The 19,523-nt window shown below is 39.7% G+C and overlaps 2 protein-coding genes across 6 annotated transcripts in view; one reads left to right on the forward strand and one right to left on the reverse strand.

The window, feature by feature from the left end:
• The window catches only part of LOC115567159 (nucleoporin SEH1), a 54,086-nt gene extending 45,516 nt beyond the window's left edge, over positions 1-8,570 (reverse strand). The window contains exons 1-9 of one of the 4 annotated variants that reach the window (XM_030393468.1): positions 8,303-8,570; positions 7,715-7,765; positions 7,343-7,489; positions 6,994-7,205; positions 4,830-4,928; positions 4,597-4,737; positions 4,258-4,412; positions 3,551-3,704; positions 721-1,436 (exon numbers count right to left, since the gene is read on the reverse strand). In XM_030393468.1, coding sequence (XP_030249328.1) covers positions 1,259-1,436; positions 3,551-3,704; positions 4,258-4,412; positions 4,597-4,737; positions 4,830-4,928; positions 6,994-7,205; positions 7,343-7,489; positions 7,715-7,765; positions 8,303-8,413 — 1,248 coding nt within the window. In that variant the 5' untranslated portion in view covers positions 8,414-8,570 and the 3' untranslated portion in view covers positions 721-1,258. Of the gene's footprint in view, positions 1-720; positions 1,932-3,550; positions 3,705-4,257; positions 4,413-4,596; positions 4,738-4,829; positions 4,929-6,993; positions 7,206-7,342; positions 7,490-7,714; positions 7,766-8,302 lie in introns of those variants that run through there. The other 3 variants (XM_030393469.1, XM_030393470.1, XM_030393465.1) reach the window with 3 other exon arrangements.
• A 555-nt stretch (positions 8,571-9,125) lies between these two features.
• LOC115567580 (tyrosine-protein phosphatase non-receptor type 2-like) lies at positions 9,126-18,735 on the forward strand. Of its 2 annotated transcripts, none has more exons than XM_030394304.1 (9): positions 9,126-9,356; positions 11,509-11,599; positions 11,712-11,812; positions 11,982-12,080; positions 13,135-13,272; positions 13,597-13,806; positions 14,212-14,376; positions 16,534-16,736; positions 17,071-18,735. In XM_030394304.1, the coding sequence occupies exons 1-9, from the start codon at positions 9,300-9,302 to the stop codon at positions 17,258-17,260; spliced, it is 1,254 nt and encodes a 417-aa protein (XP_030250164.1). In that variant the 5' UTR covers positions 9,126-9,299; the 3' UTR covers positions 17,261-18,735. The 2 variants fall into 2 exon arrangements, with proteins under 2 accessions (XP_030250164.1, XP_030250165.1); XM_030394305.1 differs by having other exon boundaries at positions 16,537-16,736.
• The last annotated feature ends 788 nt before the right edge of the window (positions 18,736-19,523 follow it).

The raw sequence follows: 19,523 nt of genomic DNA on the forward strand, positions 1-19,523 counted from the left end.
AGAGGGCGTAATTATGACCACTTCTGATTTGGGGTCATTCAGCTGCAGGAAATGTTTGAGCATCCAGTTTTAATCTCAGCATGGCAGCACATAACACCTGCAACATTGGTGATACCAGGCTTTATTGGGACATACAGTTGGGTGCCATTCATGTAGCAGTAGAAATTGATGTCATGTCTGCACAGGGATTGCCCCAGGGGTAGAATGTAAAGAGTGAATAAGAGGGGACAAAGAATAGACCCCTGGAGGACACCACAAAACAGAGGCATCTACAAGTGTTACACAGAAGGACCCGTTTGGCAGTATACACATTTAACCAATCCAGAGCCAAACCAATAATGCCCACATAGTTCTTCAGATGGTTGATTCAAATATTATGGTCCACCGTATGAAAGGCTGAGCTGAGATAAAGGAGAACTAAAATGTGTGTAATCTGTGTCTTGTTTCTGCCTTTAGAGGTTTGGGTCCGCTCAAAGCCCATGAAAGTAGGAGGGATCAGTTACTTGGTTGGACACAAACAAAACTGTTCAAGATTTTTTTGTGTAACCCCCTTTCAACTGAGCCAGTTTATAGAGAACCATGCAAGTTCATATGTTTTAGAATAATGAATACATTTTAAAATATAGGATCTATATCCAACGAAAGAACTATGAGACAATGAATCATCTGCTTTTTCGAGAGCAGAGCGATCTCACATGGTAGTCAGTCATACACCGTCTGTTTTGAAGGAAACAGTCAAAAATAACATTCTTTTAATATCTTCTGGCATTTATGCTGACTTCCACCATGCACAGTGTTGACTTCCATCAGCAGTGATAATTACAAACATTTCCTGTGCAGGCACTGATGGCTGAGGTTGTCAGTATCCTTCAGAAAAAAAAACTGAACAATGAAGTGAACCGAAACACTGACATTGTTTCATGACCTCCAAAACAGCACAAAGGAATACATGGATGTGCCTTTTTATAGCAGATTCCATGACTCTACACTTTTAGTTTAACACTAAATACCAATTATTTTTTTTGGATTATCAGTATCAATTATTAGATTGACATAAACATTAAAATGGTTCTCAAAATAGCTTCACAAAATCGTCATGACATCTTCCAACTCCCTTTCTAATTCATGCACATGAAAAATAACAATATAAAACAGCAAATAAAAATCAACAATCTTTATTAAAAATGAATGGCAATTGTGTGGCCCATGCCCATCCCCCACACATGTCCCCTCTTATTTCAGCTAAAACACCCCCATATCACTGCCCCTCAGCCTCTGGTAGGGGCAGAAGTGCTCTAGAAGAGTGTCTATGGGGGAGAGGCTGCTGCTGAGGTTGAATGGGCTCAGCATCACAGTGCTCTATGAGGGAGGAGGGAGGCAGCAGGTGACCATACCTGGTCCCTGCTCTTGGAAGATCCAGAGGCGGAAAGAAATACCTGAAGCAACGGGGAGAAAAGTGGAAGGAGACAAGGACAGCAAATACATGGACAGGGAGAGGACAATGACGATGGAATACAAGGGAAACACATAAAAGGAAGTAGAATTCAGAGCTTAAAAGGAGAAAGGATGCATGTACACTTTAAAAACAAAAAGGGAAAGGAAAATGTGGACAGAGTAGTGATAGGTGTATTTTTGTAAATGTGTACATGCAATGTCATCAAAAGAGGTGTACCACATGCAAACATGTTGGAATCAAAAGTGGGGGGGAAAAAAAATGGCAGCTGAGAAGAACAGAACTGTGCTGTTTACATGCCAAAACAGAGGCTTTAATAATCACGTATTCAGATGGATATTATTCACACACTTATATTAACACAAGGGCAACGGGGTAGCAAATGCAGAAGAGACATTAGTAATACGCAGAATGTTGGTATATCTTTGAAGAGGTCAGCTGCCGCACAGGAGGGGCAAAGGGAGCTCTCTTGCCAACCCTGCATGCAACAAGCAGTACAACACCACATTACTTGAACAACTTGTCACTCATTCCTGTCATTTATACAAATTAATCTTTAAAAAACACATCACAAAATCAAATTTGGCTGGAAAGTTAATTATTCTGTTATGGGAACGTTATAAGGTTTTGTTAATCAGGTTGTATGTGAGACTTGAGTCAAAACCAAGAATGGTAAATGTAGAGGTTATGTGAAGTAAGAAATTATAAAGTTGACCATAAATACAGCCATTAACTGAATGTAAAAAAAATAATGTAAAAATATTTTACCTTTATTTTACCTTTACATTTTAGACGATTAAGTTTGTTAAACTGTAAAATATCCTCCCTCCGTTATGTATCTTGGTCAAAAGTGTTTGATAACCACATTTGAATCACATCACTGCAAGTACAGAACCATGCTGAGATGGCAGATATGTCAACATGTTATTTTTTTACTTCCTAACACTTGTAACAGTACCAAAAATCGGTCTGGCTCTCAAAAAGCAAAACAAAAAAAATGTGTATAGTCAAATGACTCCAATGACATTTTGAATCCTTTCTTTATTTCTATAATCCAAGTTTTTAAGCAAGCCTCTCTAACTCTTGCAGAACCCTCTAAATGATACATGGGCTTGCATTTCCAGTCTACTGACAGCTTGTCACTTTCACCCATTCACACACACATTCATACACTGATAGCAGTACTTTGAAATGCAGCCAAGGGAATTGAACTAGCAACCTTCTGATTACTAGATGATCCATTCTACCTCCTCGGCCACAGCGACCAAGTGTGGTTACAAGTGACAAACGGGGACAATGCCGCTTATATCAAACACTGAAAGCTACCGGTCATACCAGACCAAGTAAGGCTGGATCATCAAAAGCACTGAGATCATTTATTAAATCATAAGTGTCACTGGCTGTATTCATACCCATACTCTATATGTTAATAATTTTTTTTCATGTTATTGCAGTTGGTTAATAGGGGTTCATTCAAAGTGGCCTGCTCAGCAAAGAGTTTGGCAATACTTGCTGAAGGATACGTTTACATTGAAATTGAAGTGAAATGAGGAGAATAAATGATTGAGAAAATGACTGAACTTTGATTTATTTGCTCATCTGGAGATGGTAAAGAAATCAAAGATGTGAGATACAGAAGACTGAAGCTGATCAGTTTTCTACATATTTACATAATAATGTTTGCCTTAAAAACACCTTGGTTCTGATATCCCAAAATAGCTTGAGCATTTGAAATAATAATCCATATTAAATCCATATAAACAGGTTTATTTTACTTTTTAAACCAAGAAAATGTTAGCAGAAGCACTGACAATGTAAATCAGAAAACTACTTTTACTGTATAACATGCATCAGTACAGTTTATTAGGGGGAAAAAAACAAAAAAACACCACAACACATTCAGCTCCACAGGCTTGGTGCCGACAACCTGAATGCTCGAAGCCAAGCTCTTTGCATGAGTGCAACATTTGGTCAGTGTGGGCCCAGAAAGTTTGTCAGTGAGCAGCTGCAGTCCCAGTCAGTGTGAGGCATAGTAAGTTGTCAGTTCTGACTTGGATGGGGCTGGGTGAGTGGCGTCAGATGCACCACACCACCTACCTTCCTGCAGACATCCCGTTCAGGGCGTTCTGGGAGGTGTGAACAGAGGAGCCCACCACAGTGCTCATGGCTGTGGGCTGACCAGATGAGCCGCTGAGTGGACTGCCGTCTCCCTTCAGGATGCCTGTGCACTTCCAGTTGTCCATGTAGTTAGCTACAGAGGAATGCATGAGGTAAATCAGTTATCGTGTTTGCTTGATCAACAAGTGATTCAGGGGAAAAGCAAACACAATGTTTTGGTTTCACTGGCCAACAACTTTACTGGTTTCTTTCGATTCCCTTGAAAATGACTGAAACGATTAATTGATTATCAAAATATTTGGCAAAGAATTTTCTTTCAATTAACTAATCAATTGACTAATCATTGCAGCTCGACTTTTAATAAATGATATATATAAAAAAAAAAACATATTAGGTTAACGTTAGACATTGGGAATGTGCAACTCCACTTTTGAAACACTTCCAGTGGACATCTGAAATGTGACAAAGATGTTTGAGAATTTCTGTATCTATTAATGCGGGTTGATTACATGCTCTGAACTAAATAATATTTGTTTGATTAATTTTATTAAAAAAATATTTTTGCTAGCATTAAAATAATGAAAGGCCAAATTGTAGAAGCAAAGTTGCATCAATTGAATACATTTTCCGGGTCAACCAACAATAAGTAAAAAAATAAGTAGTAGCAGCTAAAAATTGCTTCCCACCTTTCCAAAGGCGCACACACCCATCATCTCCGGAAGAGGCCAGCAGGGTGCTGGTGATGTTCCAGCTCACACGCCACACCTGGGAGTTGTGGTTGTCAAACTGAGCCACAATTTGCACCTCAAACTTGGTTGGTCCTGTCGATGTGCTCTCCTTTCTATCAGATGGATCCAAATGATAGAAAATGAATTGGCATAGTGGTAGGTGGTCACTTCTGTCATTCTAAACTGCTTCAAACTGTAGCATCTGCTAAAGATCTGTACATTCAACATGTATGAGATGTGAAATTACCTTAATATGACAACTTTGACAACACAGAGAAAAAAAACTGAATTAGTCACCTCATGGGAACAAGCTTAAAGATTCTGACATCTTTTGTTGCAATGGCGAGTACGTGGAACGATCTTCCAAGGTTTGGTGCAAATGCAATGTCATGGACTGCATCAGTGACGGTCATCAGTGTCTCTGCTTTAGCATACTTCCTTTTTACAATTGAAAACAAAAAAAAAAATCATTACAAACTTGCAAAACAATTTTAAGAGTGACATGCAAACAACACAACAGGACTACCTACCTTGTGTTTTCATTATACTCATAGATCTGAACTTTCCCACCGTACGTTACGTTACTGTCGTCACTCCCCACTGCAAACATTGGCGGGTGGGCGCGAGAGCTGGGTGGTGGGGAGAAAAAGCATAAGGTTACACAGATCTTCAACCTCCACGTACAGATCAATTCTATCGCTACCCCCATCCAGATATAGGGATTTGATGCACCATTTTAAAGGCTTGCTTCTTCATACCTGCTGCAATGTCCCAAGGCTATGTGTTTTTTTTTCAGTTAATGTGGTTTAAAAATGAAATCTAAAAAGTGTAGGTGCGCACAACAAGTTGTAAATACACCTTTTAACTCATGAATAAGAGTGTGTGAGGAGCACATGAAGCCAGCAATGTTCTCCCACCAGGTTGACAGAGGGCAATCAGAGCTTAGCAAGTGGAGGACATTCTATGAGATTATTAGTATTTCTTTTAAGAGCAGTCTCCCCCCCTTCCCCCCCAATATAAAAATTGACAAAAAAATTGACTCGAGAGGAGAGAATTAGTGAAAAGGCAAGGCAAGTGTGTTATCATTTTGCACAATGGACGATAAATTAAAACACCTGTGAGTAATAGTGCGTGAAGCGTAGGAACTGAGAGGAGAGGAATCCGTATTATACCTTTAGAAACTAAAGTTGTACTTTGAAATGAAATAAATTTTTAAAAATCTTATTTTACAACGCCATGTGTAGTCCCTTAGTGCATCATCCTTTGAACACCACAGGCTGGTACTTATAAGACATAAGCTGAAAATCTGAATGCACTGTATCAAGCGATCCTCACTCGTCCCGTTCACTGTTCTTCAGGCTGCATCCGGCCAGTCATTGGAAGTGAAATCTTTTTTATGTTCGGAGGCAGTCACATGGCTGGTTAGCTAGTCTGAATTGCTGTTTAACATGCTGTGAAATTATACTTGCTGTTTGTCGACTGCACATTATGTTATTTACTTTCAATCTTGCTAGCATAATGTTAGTTATGAGACAAAGGGTTCAATGAACTGAGCAGACTAGTTTATCTTCCATTGCTAAGTCGTACCTAAAGTCCATCCTATTTGCTAGAGTAATGAAAAGGTCTGCATTACGTAAGAACCTTATATTATTGTAATTGTACTGTTTAAGCCATTAGTCAAACTCTATAGCCAGGGAAACAGAGCTACTGCTTGTAAAAAACTTCATATTTTGATTGCAAAACACACGAAAATATACGCACATTGTCTTGTTTTTTTTCTTTGGCAGGTGACCTTGGCTTAAGCAGGATAATGCCATTTGTGGTGTCCATAATCTAGAATTAATGGACGACGTGGAGGCCTGAATGTCCAATACGCAGCATCGAACAGTGCTTTCATAAATAAGCACTACTTGAAAATACAAATTAAGTTTAGAAAAATTGAGAATGAACATTTGAACGAAATGAATTCATCACAGCTGGCTAGCCAGTAGCAAACACCTGGTTGATGTAAACAGTAACTCAGTGGGTGATAAAATGACAAAATAATAGCTTGCTTTTGTCAAATCACATCCAAGGGGCTAAGCTAAGAAATCGAGACATGCAACAACATGGTGACTTAGTGAGCACCACCCATACAAATACAAAAATGCCTTGTTTGCTCAAAAAAAATCTGCTGTAAACATTTTTTTCCACAGAAAGATTTAGCTGCATCTGCACACATCATATTTATGCATATGTTAGAGCTATTGGTGCCAAGGCATGCGCCTGTATTAATTATTTAGCAGCAATCCAGCTACACCATAAATAATTTAATATATGTACATTAGAAAGTTGATTCAATTAAAAGAAAAAAAAAATCTGATTGAGTCAATTAATCCAATCAATCTTTAACCCTGTTAAATACAATGTTAAAACAACTAAATAAGCAGATTCTCACTTTGAGAATCTGGAACCATCAAATGCTTGTCATTACTTGAAAACTATCAAAAGAATAATCGCTTATCAAAACAGGTACTGATGATCTACTAATCTATTAATCGACAACCGACAATCGATTGCAACTTCACAACTATAAACTGTTCCTCTGAAACAGGACACAGATCAACTAAGACTGGTATTGAAGAGGAATAGGAAATGTTCTATACATTTCAAAGTCAGATCAGCTTTTGATGTAAAGTAAAGCATTGGTCTAACCTTGAGGGGTTCCAAGAGATGCAGCTGCAGCTGAGCTTGCAGGAAATCTCGTGCTGCAGGGACCACTGACTCAGGTTCATCACGTCAGGAGCCTCGTAGATCCTTACAACTCCATCTGCTGAGCAGGTGGTCAGCATCAGGCCCATGTGTTTTGGGGCAAACTTCACATCAGTCACTGAGGTTCTACTGTCCACCAGTGTTGTTCTCTTTATCTAAACAGAGCAACATGAGATAGATTGGGTCAGATCACAGTATCAAACAGAAGACTTTTGCAAAGGGAACTCAGCAGAGAAACATGTCCAGTTGAAGCTGTTCTAATAGTTTAGATGGACGCTAGTGTTGCACCAACCCAGTGGCTCAGTCCTCTCTGTTTGTCATTGGACTCCCCTACAATTTCTTCCCAGACTGCAGCGGTCCTGTCAAAGGAGCAGGAGGCCAGAACCTGCCCAAATTCCGGATGAGCCCATGTCACTCTCCAGACTGATCCACTGTGTGTCTGCACAGATGAGGAAAGGCATTTGTCAAATCAACATAAGTTCAAGATGTCTATCCATCTCAGTGATTGTATGAGTAGGACAAGAGACACATATAGTAGGTCATGAGTATTAGAGGAAATCATGCACATGTAATATGCTGTTATGCAAGTAAAACCGCTGATGAACTGTTTTACCAGGAAAGCCTGTACAGGTTAAAACGGATCAAGCAGCAGCAGGTGGTTTACCTTCCAGCTGGCTGTGCAGTGCCACTCTCCATTCTCACTTTTGTCCCAAACCTGACAGAAACAAAAGAGTGACGTGAAACAGTGTTGAGAAGTACTGTGGAAATATACCGGACAGTAGTAGTGTAGGTAAAGTTACACACTTTTTGAGCTAATAACGTGCACTACTCAAAGACGTATTGAATGTATGAGCTTCCTGTTTTGAATTTGTTTGACTGACATTAGCTTAACGTGCACCTAATAGCTCGCACGTATCAGTCAACTCTTAAGTGTTAAACGTTGTATTAAAACTGTGCTGAACTGCTTACCTACACCTATCCTAGCTTGTATGCTACATGCACTTCGGCTATAAATCTAGTTAGCTAAATTCAATTGGATAAAGCTGCATTTATTTGTCAGAATTAGCGGTATTGTACTTAATTATCTAATGTTACGTTTGTCCAAACATGGTGGAGAATGAGAGTTAATAAATTCCATAGTGAGTTGGAGAAAGAGTGTTGATAATGTCGGTAATGTTAACCAGCTAGCTGTGGCAGCTAACGTTAGCATTAGCAAACTGTTACATGGCTACTTTACGTGAACTCACATTACCTTGACACTCTGGTCACTGGAGCAGGTTGCCATTCTCCGGCCGTGGAAATCATACGACACATCGTGAATTAGATCTTTATGATCTGCTGCGATACTACGCGCAACAAACATGATTACGATTACAATATGCCAGCAACACTAGCTACACTGGTTACCTAGCGGGCCTGTCATGTGTCCGCCAGTGTGTGCGTGTGTGTTTGTGTGTTTGGCGGGTCCTCGCAGTGTGTGCAGTCAGTGTGCCCCGCTGCTGGCCACAGAGGGGCGCATTCACACCAAGTTTAACCAAGTCCTGTTCAGGTACTTTGTGATAGTGTTTCAGTTTAAATTTGTCATGTCGAACCGAACAGTAACCAGAATATAATTTAAGGAATATAAAAATGCACAGCTGCCATCCATGTGGATATGTAATAACTTGTTATGCTTGTGCTCAAATGCTCTCCTCCGTTCACCAGGGTTGCCAGGTTTGGTCGACTATTAAACTGAGAGTGCCACTTGATAGTGAACACTTTTAGACTAGATGACTTGTAGGCAGACATTTTTGTAAAATGCTTATTTTATATAGTACGCTAATATATAGTTTTATGTTGTATAATGTAAAAAACAAACAAAAAAAACAAAAAGCATAGATGAATAACATATATATTAAAGATCATTTTACTTAGCTTCAAATAACTACCAGTAAAAATCCGAATTCAGTTTACTATTAAAGGGTTGATGTTGATCGACAGTATGTGGACATATGTAATTATTAATCCATACAGCGGTAAGTGTCGCGATTTCTTATTTGGCAGGTTGACATAAACACGTAACTGGCAACCCAAGTCAGTCAGCGAGCATGCAGCATTGTGCAGGAGCAGCAGACTCCCCGCAGGGATCCCCAGGGTTACACAGACTGCTGTTTAGATGGCTTACAGAAAGCAGTAACTTGGTGAACGGTGCTACAAACAGTCTGTGATTATTCTGTTACCAAGTGTCTCGGGGCACTTATTACGACACAATGGAGCAAGAATTTGAAGACATTGATTCGTCCGGGAAATGGCAAAACCTTTACAATGTAAGTCGGGACACTGGGCCTCTCGTGTTTCTATGACGATCGGTTGCTAACTTACTTAGCTTACTAGCTAATTTGATAGCTAGCTCGTTAGACACCTTTCGCAGTGTTGTTACTTTTAGCCCTCTTTGCGACTCGTGTAATTGTGTTAACCCGTTGACTTTGCCACATTGTGTGGAGGCTTTATATTATGCTATGCACTCAGTGAGGACGAATGAGAAACTAGCAGTCCGCGCTGCTAGTCGCTGACTTCCGTAGCTAGAAAACGTGCAGCGGCACAGCACAGTCCCCATAGTTGAGCTCAGTTGGCTAACTAATGCTTGCTGACGCTCGCAGACGTCAGCTGCAGTTTCTGAGAACTCATCGGGACTTCCAGAGAAAAGCGCATGTGTTTTACCACCAGCTGTCCCGGAGAGCCCTACATTTAGTTCATAATATTTCTGTTCCGGTTTAACTTTGGCAGTGACCCAGTCCTACGTAACTTGGCTAACAATGAACTGGGGGATAACATGTAACTGGATATGTTTTGTAGCTAACGTTACCCTATTTGGAAGTTACAGATAAATAGATACACATATTGTAGTCGACAGGGCAGAAACGTTATAGGAGAGACAGCTTTTCAATCACTACTAATCACAAACCAACAAACTAACTTGTTCGCACTAAAAAGGGCTTGAAATGTGAGAACGCCACCCTACGTTGAAATTGGGATTTGGGGGGGGGGGGAAGAAGCCAGATTGTACAAATTAAATATGATTTGCGCCATTCTACACATAATGAGGTATCTTGCTTTCACTGAATATCAAACATAAATAGACGCAAGTAATCAAACACCTCAAAACCAGATATTTTTTTTGTACTTGCACTCGTACTGATGGATAACTGTTTCATAAAAATCTGTTGTAAAAGACAAAAGCTTACTCGGCTTAAATCAGTATCTGATCAACACTCGTCTCACCAGCACATTCCCAACAGGACAGGACTGTTTGGTGGCTAACTGGTGAAATTATCACCATTGTCATAGAAATCCAAGATCTCATCATATCGCGTTAAGGATGAATACTGGACATATGTCACCAAGTGTGATCTCAGTTACCATATAGCTGTTTACGTAAACTTGCTTCAGTGAACACGACTTTGCTGTCAGGCGCACTGGAAACAGTGTTCTCCAGAACATTTGTTTGGGACATCTTAACCTAAGGCACATATGGATTGTATTAATTATCAAAGCCTGGGAATAAACCATTAATATTAGCACCTATCACTAAATGGTTACACTCTATATTTTCCTTAAGAGTCCTAATCATCATGCAGGCCGAGTTCAACATAACAAAACTTGGTAGCTAAATGGTGTTCACTTAATCAAACTTCCAATTTCAAGTGATATCTTGGGGTGGGGGAGGACACTGATCATCATGATCATTTTGGTAAGTGGAACAGTCAGCGTGATTGCTGTAAACATTCATTCTGCCTTGCCACTGGTGCCTAATGCTGTATGATGGATGCACAGACTTTTACTGTTGTTGCACTGCTTGGAGGAAAACGTTTTTCATTCAACTTGAATGAAAAAAATTAATCGCAAGTGGTTTATAACCTCCACCTCATCCACGTTCGACTTGTTTGCTGTGTGAAAATTGTTCCTCATCTTTTTCGTCCTCTCAGTTGTGACGACGACTCTCTGTATTGATCAGTGCCACATTTCCATCCAATAACATTCGTAAAGCACTCCGATTTGACCGTTTATTCACAACGTTGGGCGTACAACAAGATTTGTAAAACAGAATATTTTTTAACAAGACTTCTCTGTACAAAGTTTTATGAATGACACCCCTGGTGTCTTTCAGAGTCAAGCTTTTATTCTTTAGTGGCTCTAATTTCCACTAGTAAAATAGTTTCTGTTGATCTATCACTTTACAAAAAGGAGATGAAGAAAATATGGTCCGGCAGAGGCTTGGAGATAAGTTGTGGCCGCACCTTAAACACACAATGAAAACTATGTGAAAACAGCGGCGCTCAACAGAGAATCAGAATAAAGCAGAGTAGCTCATCAGTTAAATGTATATGTCATACGTGCATCAGTTGTTCTCACAATGTGTCCTCCCTAATTAACACAATATGAAACTCATAACTTCCCACTTTTTTTCTTCTCCAACAGGAGATCCGTATTCAAGCCAGCGAATATCCTTACAAAGTGGCAAAACTTCCAGTGAATCGGAATTTGAACCGCTACAGAGATGTCAGCCCATGTGAGTCTTATGACTTATCACTGAGGTTATAAATAAAAAAAATTAAAAAGTATTGTTATGAAAGACGTTTCTGTGATTTGAAATTGCTCATTCATCTTTTGTCTGGTTTCAGATGATCACAGTCGGGTAAAACTTGAAAACTCTGAAAATGACTACATCAATGCAAGTTTAGTCATGGTGGAGGAAGCCCAAAGAGCTTACATCCTTTCTCAGGTATGGTGTAGCATAGGCACTGTACATGTCTGCAGAACTTTACTGTATGCTGAATAAATCTGTGGACCATTTGAAGAAGAATTTGCAGGACTTCACTTTGATGTTTTCTGAGCCTTCAGTGACGTCAGGATTTACTGTCTGTGTACATTCCTTTCTCTCGTTTTCACAGGGGCCTTTGAGGAATACCTGTGGTCATTTCTGGCTGATGATTTGGGAGCAGTGCACCAAAGCTGTTATAATGCTCAACAGAGTCATTGAAAAGGGATCTGTGAGTACACTCCAACACCTGCTGATCAATGATTTCTAAAGTCTGCTTGCACATTTCTTGGGGTTTTATGTTGGTAGGGATATTAGCTGTAACTGTTCTTGCTGCACACAGAGCATTTTCTGTCCATTGCCGGTGTTCCTTTATCTCTTTTTATCAGGATATATCAGGATATTGTCCACGTTTACTTTTTCACAGATGCAGCACATAACAGGAGATTATCCGCGTCAGACGTGTTCCCACATGTTTAAAATACTCCATAATGGTTTCAACGCGGGCTGGTGCCTGGGTAGGCAGCTACAGACTGCTATATAACGATGACTGCTTTTGCATTCTATCAGTACCACATGTTTTTGGACGTATAAGCAATATCAACACAAGAGTGAAAAGTAATATACAGGCAAGCAGAGAAGAGTATGAAGCAGCTACACACAGTGCACAAACATCCCATCGTAGAAAGAAAGCTGCAGCATTTTGGATGTGTCCACCAGCAGTGTAAACGCGCCCTGTCGTAGTGCGAGAGATCGGGTGGGGAAATGCTCTTGACAGATGTTTTGCAGAACTTAGACAATGAGCAGTTTTAAACGGCATTTCAGATGTCCTTGAATACGTTAGAGTATGTGTTACAGCTGATTGAACCAGCACTAACACAGAAGATTACACTTGATCGCTGCGCCCACTTGCTTACTGTTAATTCACACCAGCAAGTTGTCTTCTCTGTTCACACATGTATCTCACCCAGGCTGGGGATTAGGGAGGGAAAAAGTGTTTCATAGTTGTATCCTTCTTTTAAATATTTTAACTCAAGAACTGTTCCAGCTTTCTGGCCTTTTGCCAGTTTGTGGCTATTTTACATTGAAATGAAAAAAAAACAACACATGGGCAGGGACAAGTTGCAGTCATTGTGTGTGTTGAAAGAGGCACCAAGTTAAGACTTATTTATAGATTGTTTCTTTTCAGTTCATGTCAAATTCTGTGAAACCGACACCACAATGCAGTTAACGAACAGCACATAATTCCTGCACTTTGCTAAGCAAATTCATTTCCGTTTTTCCAGGAAAAATGTGCACAGTACTGGCCTACCACACAGGAGCTCCAGATGTCTTTCACAGATACAGGGTTTGTTGTCCGGTTACTTTCTGAGGAGGACCAATCCTATTACACAATCCGAGTCCTAGAACTGCAAAACACAATGGTGAGCATGAGAGATCGACTGTTGGATGAATAATAACCTTTGCTTAAATGTGTGTAGTTTCAAAGATGTTATTGTATGTGTGAAAACTGCAGTCCTTTGCTTTATTAAACAGTACATTCTTTCCATTGCTTTGCCTGTGTTACTTCATCCAGACTTGATTATCAGGGCAGGAACTTGTTCTGAATATTATATGACCTGTCTTGACTAGAATCATCTTGACTGGTTGCAACTTCTGTAAAATCCAGAGGTGGTTTCATCGGGTGCGAGATGTTTTCCTAGTGACAAGCCCAATCATGGCTGACTGAATTATGTCTTTTGTTGTAGACGGGGGAGTCGAGGGAGATCTACCACTATCACTACACCACATGGCCTGACTTTGGTGTCCCAGAATCTCCCGCCTCCTTCCTCAACTTCCTCTTCAAAGTGCGGGAGTCCGGCTCGTTGGGCCCGGAGCACGGCCCCTCAGTTGTGCACTGCAGCGCTGGGATTGGACGCTCCGGGACGTTCGCCTTGGTGGACACCTGCCTGGTCCTGGTGAGAACAGGGAGGGTAGTGTTAGCAAACGCAATCCGTGTTAAAGGGAAATATTGCCTAAGCTGAAAACATGGAATTAAAACATTACTCAAGAGGTTCAAGTTATGGCAAGAAAGTAAGATGAGATGTTATGATTATACTTACTTGCTTAGTGACAGCTTCGAAGGGAGAAGTTGTGGCACGTTATACTTGGATGCAGAAAGCATTTTTAAATGTCAGTGAGTACTTGAGACATTTTTTCTTTTTTGCCATTTTTTTCTTCATTAGACTATAGTCACACTGCTTAAACGTCATCCTATGTACACATGAAAACAGCCACATGATCGGTCTAATGGGTTTCATTCTTTACGACCCATTCAAAGATAAAAAGAGCCTTTCCATCCAACATGTTAATCTGTGTGGCAGTTGGACAGGAGGAAGAACCCATCATCAGTCGACATACAGAAGGTGCTGCTGGACATGAGGGAATACCGCATGGGCCTGATCCAGACCCCGGACCAGCTCCGCTTCTCCTACATGGCAGTCATCGAGGGAGCCAAGCTCATCCTGACAGACAACTCAACAGTACAGGTAGCTCAGTCACAAAGCTGGGGAGTCAGACTGTACGTGTAAAATGTTTCTGGCTTATGTTTGGGCTGTTGTGATGATTTTTCACAAAGGCTAGACAGGTGACTGACAAAGTATCCAAGCTGATTCCATGGAATATAGGAAGTTACTGAAACCATTGTTCTGTCTACAGATGTAGTTTAGATTAGTTGGTATTGTTGCAGTTTCAAGCTTTTGATGGCAGGTAGAGGTTTCAGTTCTCAGAGAGCAACACTGATGGGGCTTTTTCCATTTTCTATAAATTCTTCACAAAAAAAACCCCTTATTTAGTTAAAGACTCTACTATGAAACAGAGAAGTCAGGAAATGCTAGGTTTACACTACCACTAACTTAACATGACTCCTGAAACAGCTGAAAGCAAACATGATGAAGCTGTAAAATAAAGCAGATGTCTGTAGGTACAAAGAGTACTGAGAGCTGAACATGCAGACTTTTAAAAACATATTTCTCCCTGGTCTCCTGCACAGATGTGAATTGAGTCACGCAACGCACACTTGTTGGCTTGTTGTTGCTATGTATTTGCCAAACAAAAGTATATCTTTTAAACATCCCATCTAACACGTCTAAAAAGAAACTCCAAAGTTGCCAAGTTAAAAAACTACAACCTTTAAATGCTGTGTCATATATATGCAGTGGTTAATACAGGGTTCGTACGGGTGCTTGAAATCCTTGAAAGTGCTTGAATTTCAATGTTGTGTTTTCAAGGTCTGAAAAGTGCTTGGATTTTAGTTTAAGTGCTTGAAAGTGCTTGACATTATAACTGTGTCTTTCACAAAATTGGGATCAGACTGGATAATTAATTTCTTAAGTTTTTGCTATTTTAAAATATAATGTTAGATGTTTACAGCATGATACAATGTACACAACTGTGATAAAAAGTGAAGAAAAAAAATCACAAGTATATATATATTCCCTTAGATACGTATTTCACCCCAGCAATAAGGTGCTGGAAAATCTTAAAAATGACCCTTAAAGGGCTTGAAAAGTGCTTGAATTTGACCTTGAAAAAAAGTGTACGAACCCTGTTAATAATCCAGAAACCGAAAAGCTTCCACAGCAGACACAGTGCTGTCCTGTACTGATCACTATCCTTGTGACGGGATATCTGCTCACCTTCTACTTGACTTAGCAATACTTATAATAATTTAATTTAATATTTGATCCTTTTTAAAGTTTATATTAATACAATACTCACATGCCATATGAACATAAGCCCAATTCACTGCACACATTTGGACATGTCATGAAAGGAAAAAGGTAATGGCTCTGTTTTAGGGCCCCAGTAAGAAGCAGATAAATGAAATTCAGCCATCATTTATCTTATTATTTCCACCTGGGCCTTTTTCTCTTGTGCGATGACAAAATGTGCTCTCAGAAAAGTGTATGCAGTTTTCCATAATTGGTGAAAGCATGTACAAATATTAAATCATTCAGTCTGTGAGCACTATAGTACATTTTTAAGTAGGGATCAACCGATATGTTTTTTTCATGACCGCTGCCCATTATTAACAAATATTTAGAACTGATTTACATGTGCTATAAAAATAAATCAAAATTGTGATGAAAACGTAAAAATTTGAGTTGATAAGCCATGACTTTTGACTTGCAACCAATCGGCGACCATAGTGAAAATGAAATGCTGAATATCGGCCCTGATAATTGGTCAGGCCAATAATTGGCCTATCTCTTTTTCTTGGCCATAAGTTTTAGTCCTCAGAAGCAGCTCTGATATTTAAATGTTTTTGCATTGTCATTGAGACAGCTCACATAAGGTATAACAACTAAGAAACTTCAATGGTGGTTTTTAGTTGTCAGGATTAAAATTCTGTCAAGAGTAGCTTCAACTCTAATATGAGTATTAAATAAAGAAGCTATTTCATGTATTTGTATTTGCCATTTTTTGTTACATTGCTAAGTTTAGGTTAGTTATTCTACATTTTTAGTCAGTTAACTAAACTGTATGGGCACAAAGGTGAATGTGGTCATCAAGAGATTCACTGTTAAGTGTAGATATTTATCTACATCTGTTAAGATGTAAATATTTTCTAAGTTTGTCTTTCTCTCTGACATAAATTGGGAGAAAACTTACCTATCCTTGTATTTGTGTTTCATCCCCTCTAGCAGAACAAACAGAGACTGATGTCTAAAGAAGACTCTGAGCCAGATCTGCCCCCTCCACCACCTCCACCCAGACCTCACTGCAACGACAGCAGGCCCAATGGTCAGCCAGGACTCTGCCTGGAGCCACAATTTGCCTCAGGAGACCAAATGCTGGCAGGAGAGCCAGACAGCCAAGATCACAACATGGCAGAGAACTCTGGGCAGTAAGTAACAGCTTCTAAAGTGCACTACGCAAAATTAATTGTGAAGAAAGGACACGGCTGTAGAGAAAATTTTACATTTTCTTTGGACTCAACAGTGCTTGTTGTCCAAACTCAAGTTAATTGATTCCATCATGCATAAAAAATACCATCTTGAAATGACCTTGGGAGAACCCAAAGAAATTCATCTCTACCCCCATTTCCTTCCTGCAGCTTTGTTCCTCATTCTTGTGTAATTGTTCTTTCTCTGGCACATCAGTGGCACTGTGCGTGAGATTGATGGGATTGTCGAGCTGTTGTTTGCTGACAACTTATCTTTAACTGACTCTTATTTCAGTGTCAGGAAGCGACACCGTGAGGAGAGGATTGCCAGCACCTCACAGAAGGTCCAGCAGATGAAACAGAGACTGACCGACTCAGAGAGGAAACGAGAGAAGTGGCTGTACTGGAGACCCATTCTGCTCAATGTCGGTGCCGGGGCAGCTTTGGCTGTAGGCCTGCTTGTGTGCTGGATGTACTCCCAGTGAGACACTCTAGGTCACTTAAAACTGACTCTTATTTTGCACCAGTACCTGGGATTAGGTACTTCTCTAAGTAGATTTAGATGGTAATATGTGCATAACTGAGGGTATTTATTTCTTAAGGTCAAAATGCAGGACCTCTAGATCAAATGATTGTGTGTGTATATTTTTCATGTAAGATCTTAACAAAAATAGTAACATCTCAGGATCTTGGTGCCAGCACGATGATTTAATATTCTTTCCTTCTTGTCACTGTTAATGAATGTACTGTATCATAGCAAATTTGCTTTGAAAGAAACTTACTAAAGGTGCAGTACAACGCAAAGGAAAATATTCCGACAGGTTTGTTTTTGTTAAATGTGTGTTGATCATCGGTGGACACAATGAGACTTGTGTTGACGGTCCATCCCACCATAGCTATTTAGGAGGACTCTAGAGCCCAGAGGTCAGGCTATGACATTTTTTTTTTTTGTTTGTTAGTTTTTTTTTTCCTGCAATGATACTTGCATTTCATGCATGCATTTAGAGGTTTTCTAAAGCACCACTTGTTCTTCCATTCACATTTAGCAGGGCATCTAAATACGGCCAGATATATATTTTTGTGTGACTGGACACTTGATGGGGGAGCTGCCTTGCTGATGTTTCAAACTCTGCCAGAATGTTAACCTTTTTATTTTCTGTTGTATGAGCACGTTTTTGTTGTTTTTTTCTTCATAGGTTTTGCTTGTCACATGGATCATACAAACTGTTGGGTCCCCTCACCGCTTAGTGCGTGTATTTACCCACTGGATGGGTTCATGTGTGTATTGTCAGGTTATCCCACTGTTGTTTTTGAGGAAACCAAAGCAAAGCGGTCCGTTTTTTTTTTTGGAAAGTAGCAGCCAGTGAAGCTGTTCAAGTGATGAAACCTTTACTCCCTTTATGTGGAATGTATTTTCTGTTAGATCTCTGACATAACTGACATCCCTGTATTACAAAGTGATAGTCATAGTAGTGTAGCGTGTGACTTCTTCATTTAAGCCCATGGTATCACCTAATTGGTTTTCACTTGACAGGGACCAATCTAAAGCTATAATAGTGCAATTTTAAAAGTTGGAGCAGAGCACCTTGGATTTAAAGCCCATGTAGGAATCTGATAGCATACACATCTTTACCTGTTTATTTGCTGGTTGAGATAGCTTTTAATGTGCCTTGAAGTTAACTGAATGGAAAAATGTGTGCTCCAAGGTTTCCTAGCTCGATCAAAGCAGAAAATGGTTGATGTGAGCCGTGTTTCCCACTTAACATGAGTAACATGTTCGCACTGTACTGACTGGTTTGTAGTAACTGGAGGTGTGATAGAGTAAAGTTCATCAGAGTTGACTATATGCCGAATGTCATAGCACGTACTGAAATGATGTGTTGCTGATTGGCTAGTGAGCCCTGTTGGACATGACTTTTACTCAGTTGTCTTTTAACCCAGAAGATACATTTGACCATAACATTCCATTCATGTTTGTTTTTCCACATAAGATTTCAGGGGAGTTTTGTACACTGCTGCGCGGCAGTGAGAATATGACCGACGGTGTTTTGAAAAAAAGCAAACGAAACACAGAAAATACTTATTAAAATAAAACATTCATCTTTTTCTTTTTTTTTTTTTTTACCAAAATCTGCTTGTCTGTGTTGTTTCTTTCAGTTAGTGGTGTTAGAGCAGCTTTTACAGTGTCTACTCGCAGCTGGTTTCATCTGCACCGCTGCGCTGTGTCCTAGTCATAATTTCATTCTGACTGTGAGCTAAATCAATGCAGCCAGACTGGAGGCTGCTCACTGTGGATTACAGGAATTGATTCAATATTTCAAGAAGAGGCCTTGCTCATATTGACTGTTGGGGTAATTTTATTTTCTCATGTCTGTGGGGTGGCATTGGCGTAAGCCTTAAGGGGATGAGGAAGCACTGTATTTGCTCAGAGTAATCCACAAATAGAAATTGATTTTAGTACCAAAAGCAGATTAATCATATAAGTTGTAAATAAAGTTATTATTATATATTAAGCACAAGATGATTGGAAATCTAAATTAAATTAATAAATTGTCCAAATATAAAACTATTTGATATGATTTGGCAAAAATGTTTCAGGTTTAAGGATCCAGGCATACTCCAGCCTTAGTAATTCAAACTACAATTAGGACTACAAAAGGGTCCCTTACTGGTTGTCGCAGGTAGTGACGAGTACAAGACAACCAATAAGATCCCTGGATAAAAGGGTAAATATTTCTTCAGCCAAAA

The sequence above is a fragment of the Sparus aurata genome, chromosome 17 (assembly GCF_900880675.1).
Source record: "Sparus aurata chromosome 17, fSpaAur1.1, whole genome shotgun sequence".
Classification (NCBI taxonomy): Eukaryota; Metazoa; Chordata; class Actinopteri; order Spariformes; family Sparidae; genus Sparus; species Sparus aurata.

Bases quoted from the DNA above. Each gene is read 5' to 3' on its own strand.
- LOC115567580 (XM_030394304.1), top strand. From the start codon at position 9,300: ATGGAGCAAGAATTTGAAGACATTGATTCGTCCGGGAAATGGCAAAAC. The intron at 9,357-11,508 runs GTAAGTCGGGAC...CTTCTCCAACAG, and splicing joins AATGGCAAAACCTTTACAAT to GAGATCCGTATTCAAGCCAG. The intron at 13,807-14,211 runs GTGAGAACAGGG...TCTGTGTGGCAG, and splicing joins TGGACACCTGCCTGGTCCTG to TTGGACAGGAGGAAGAACCC.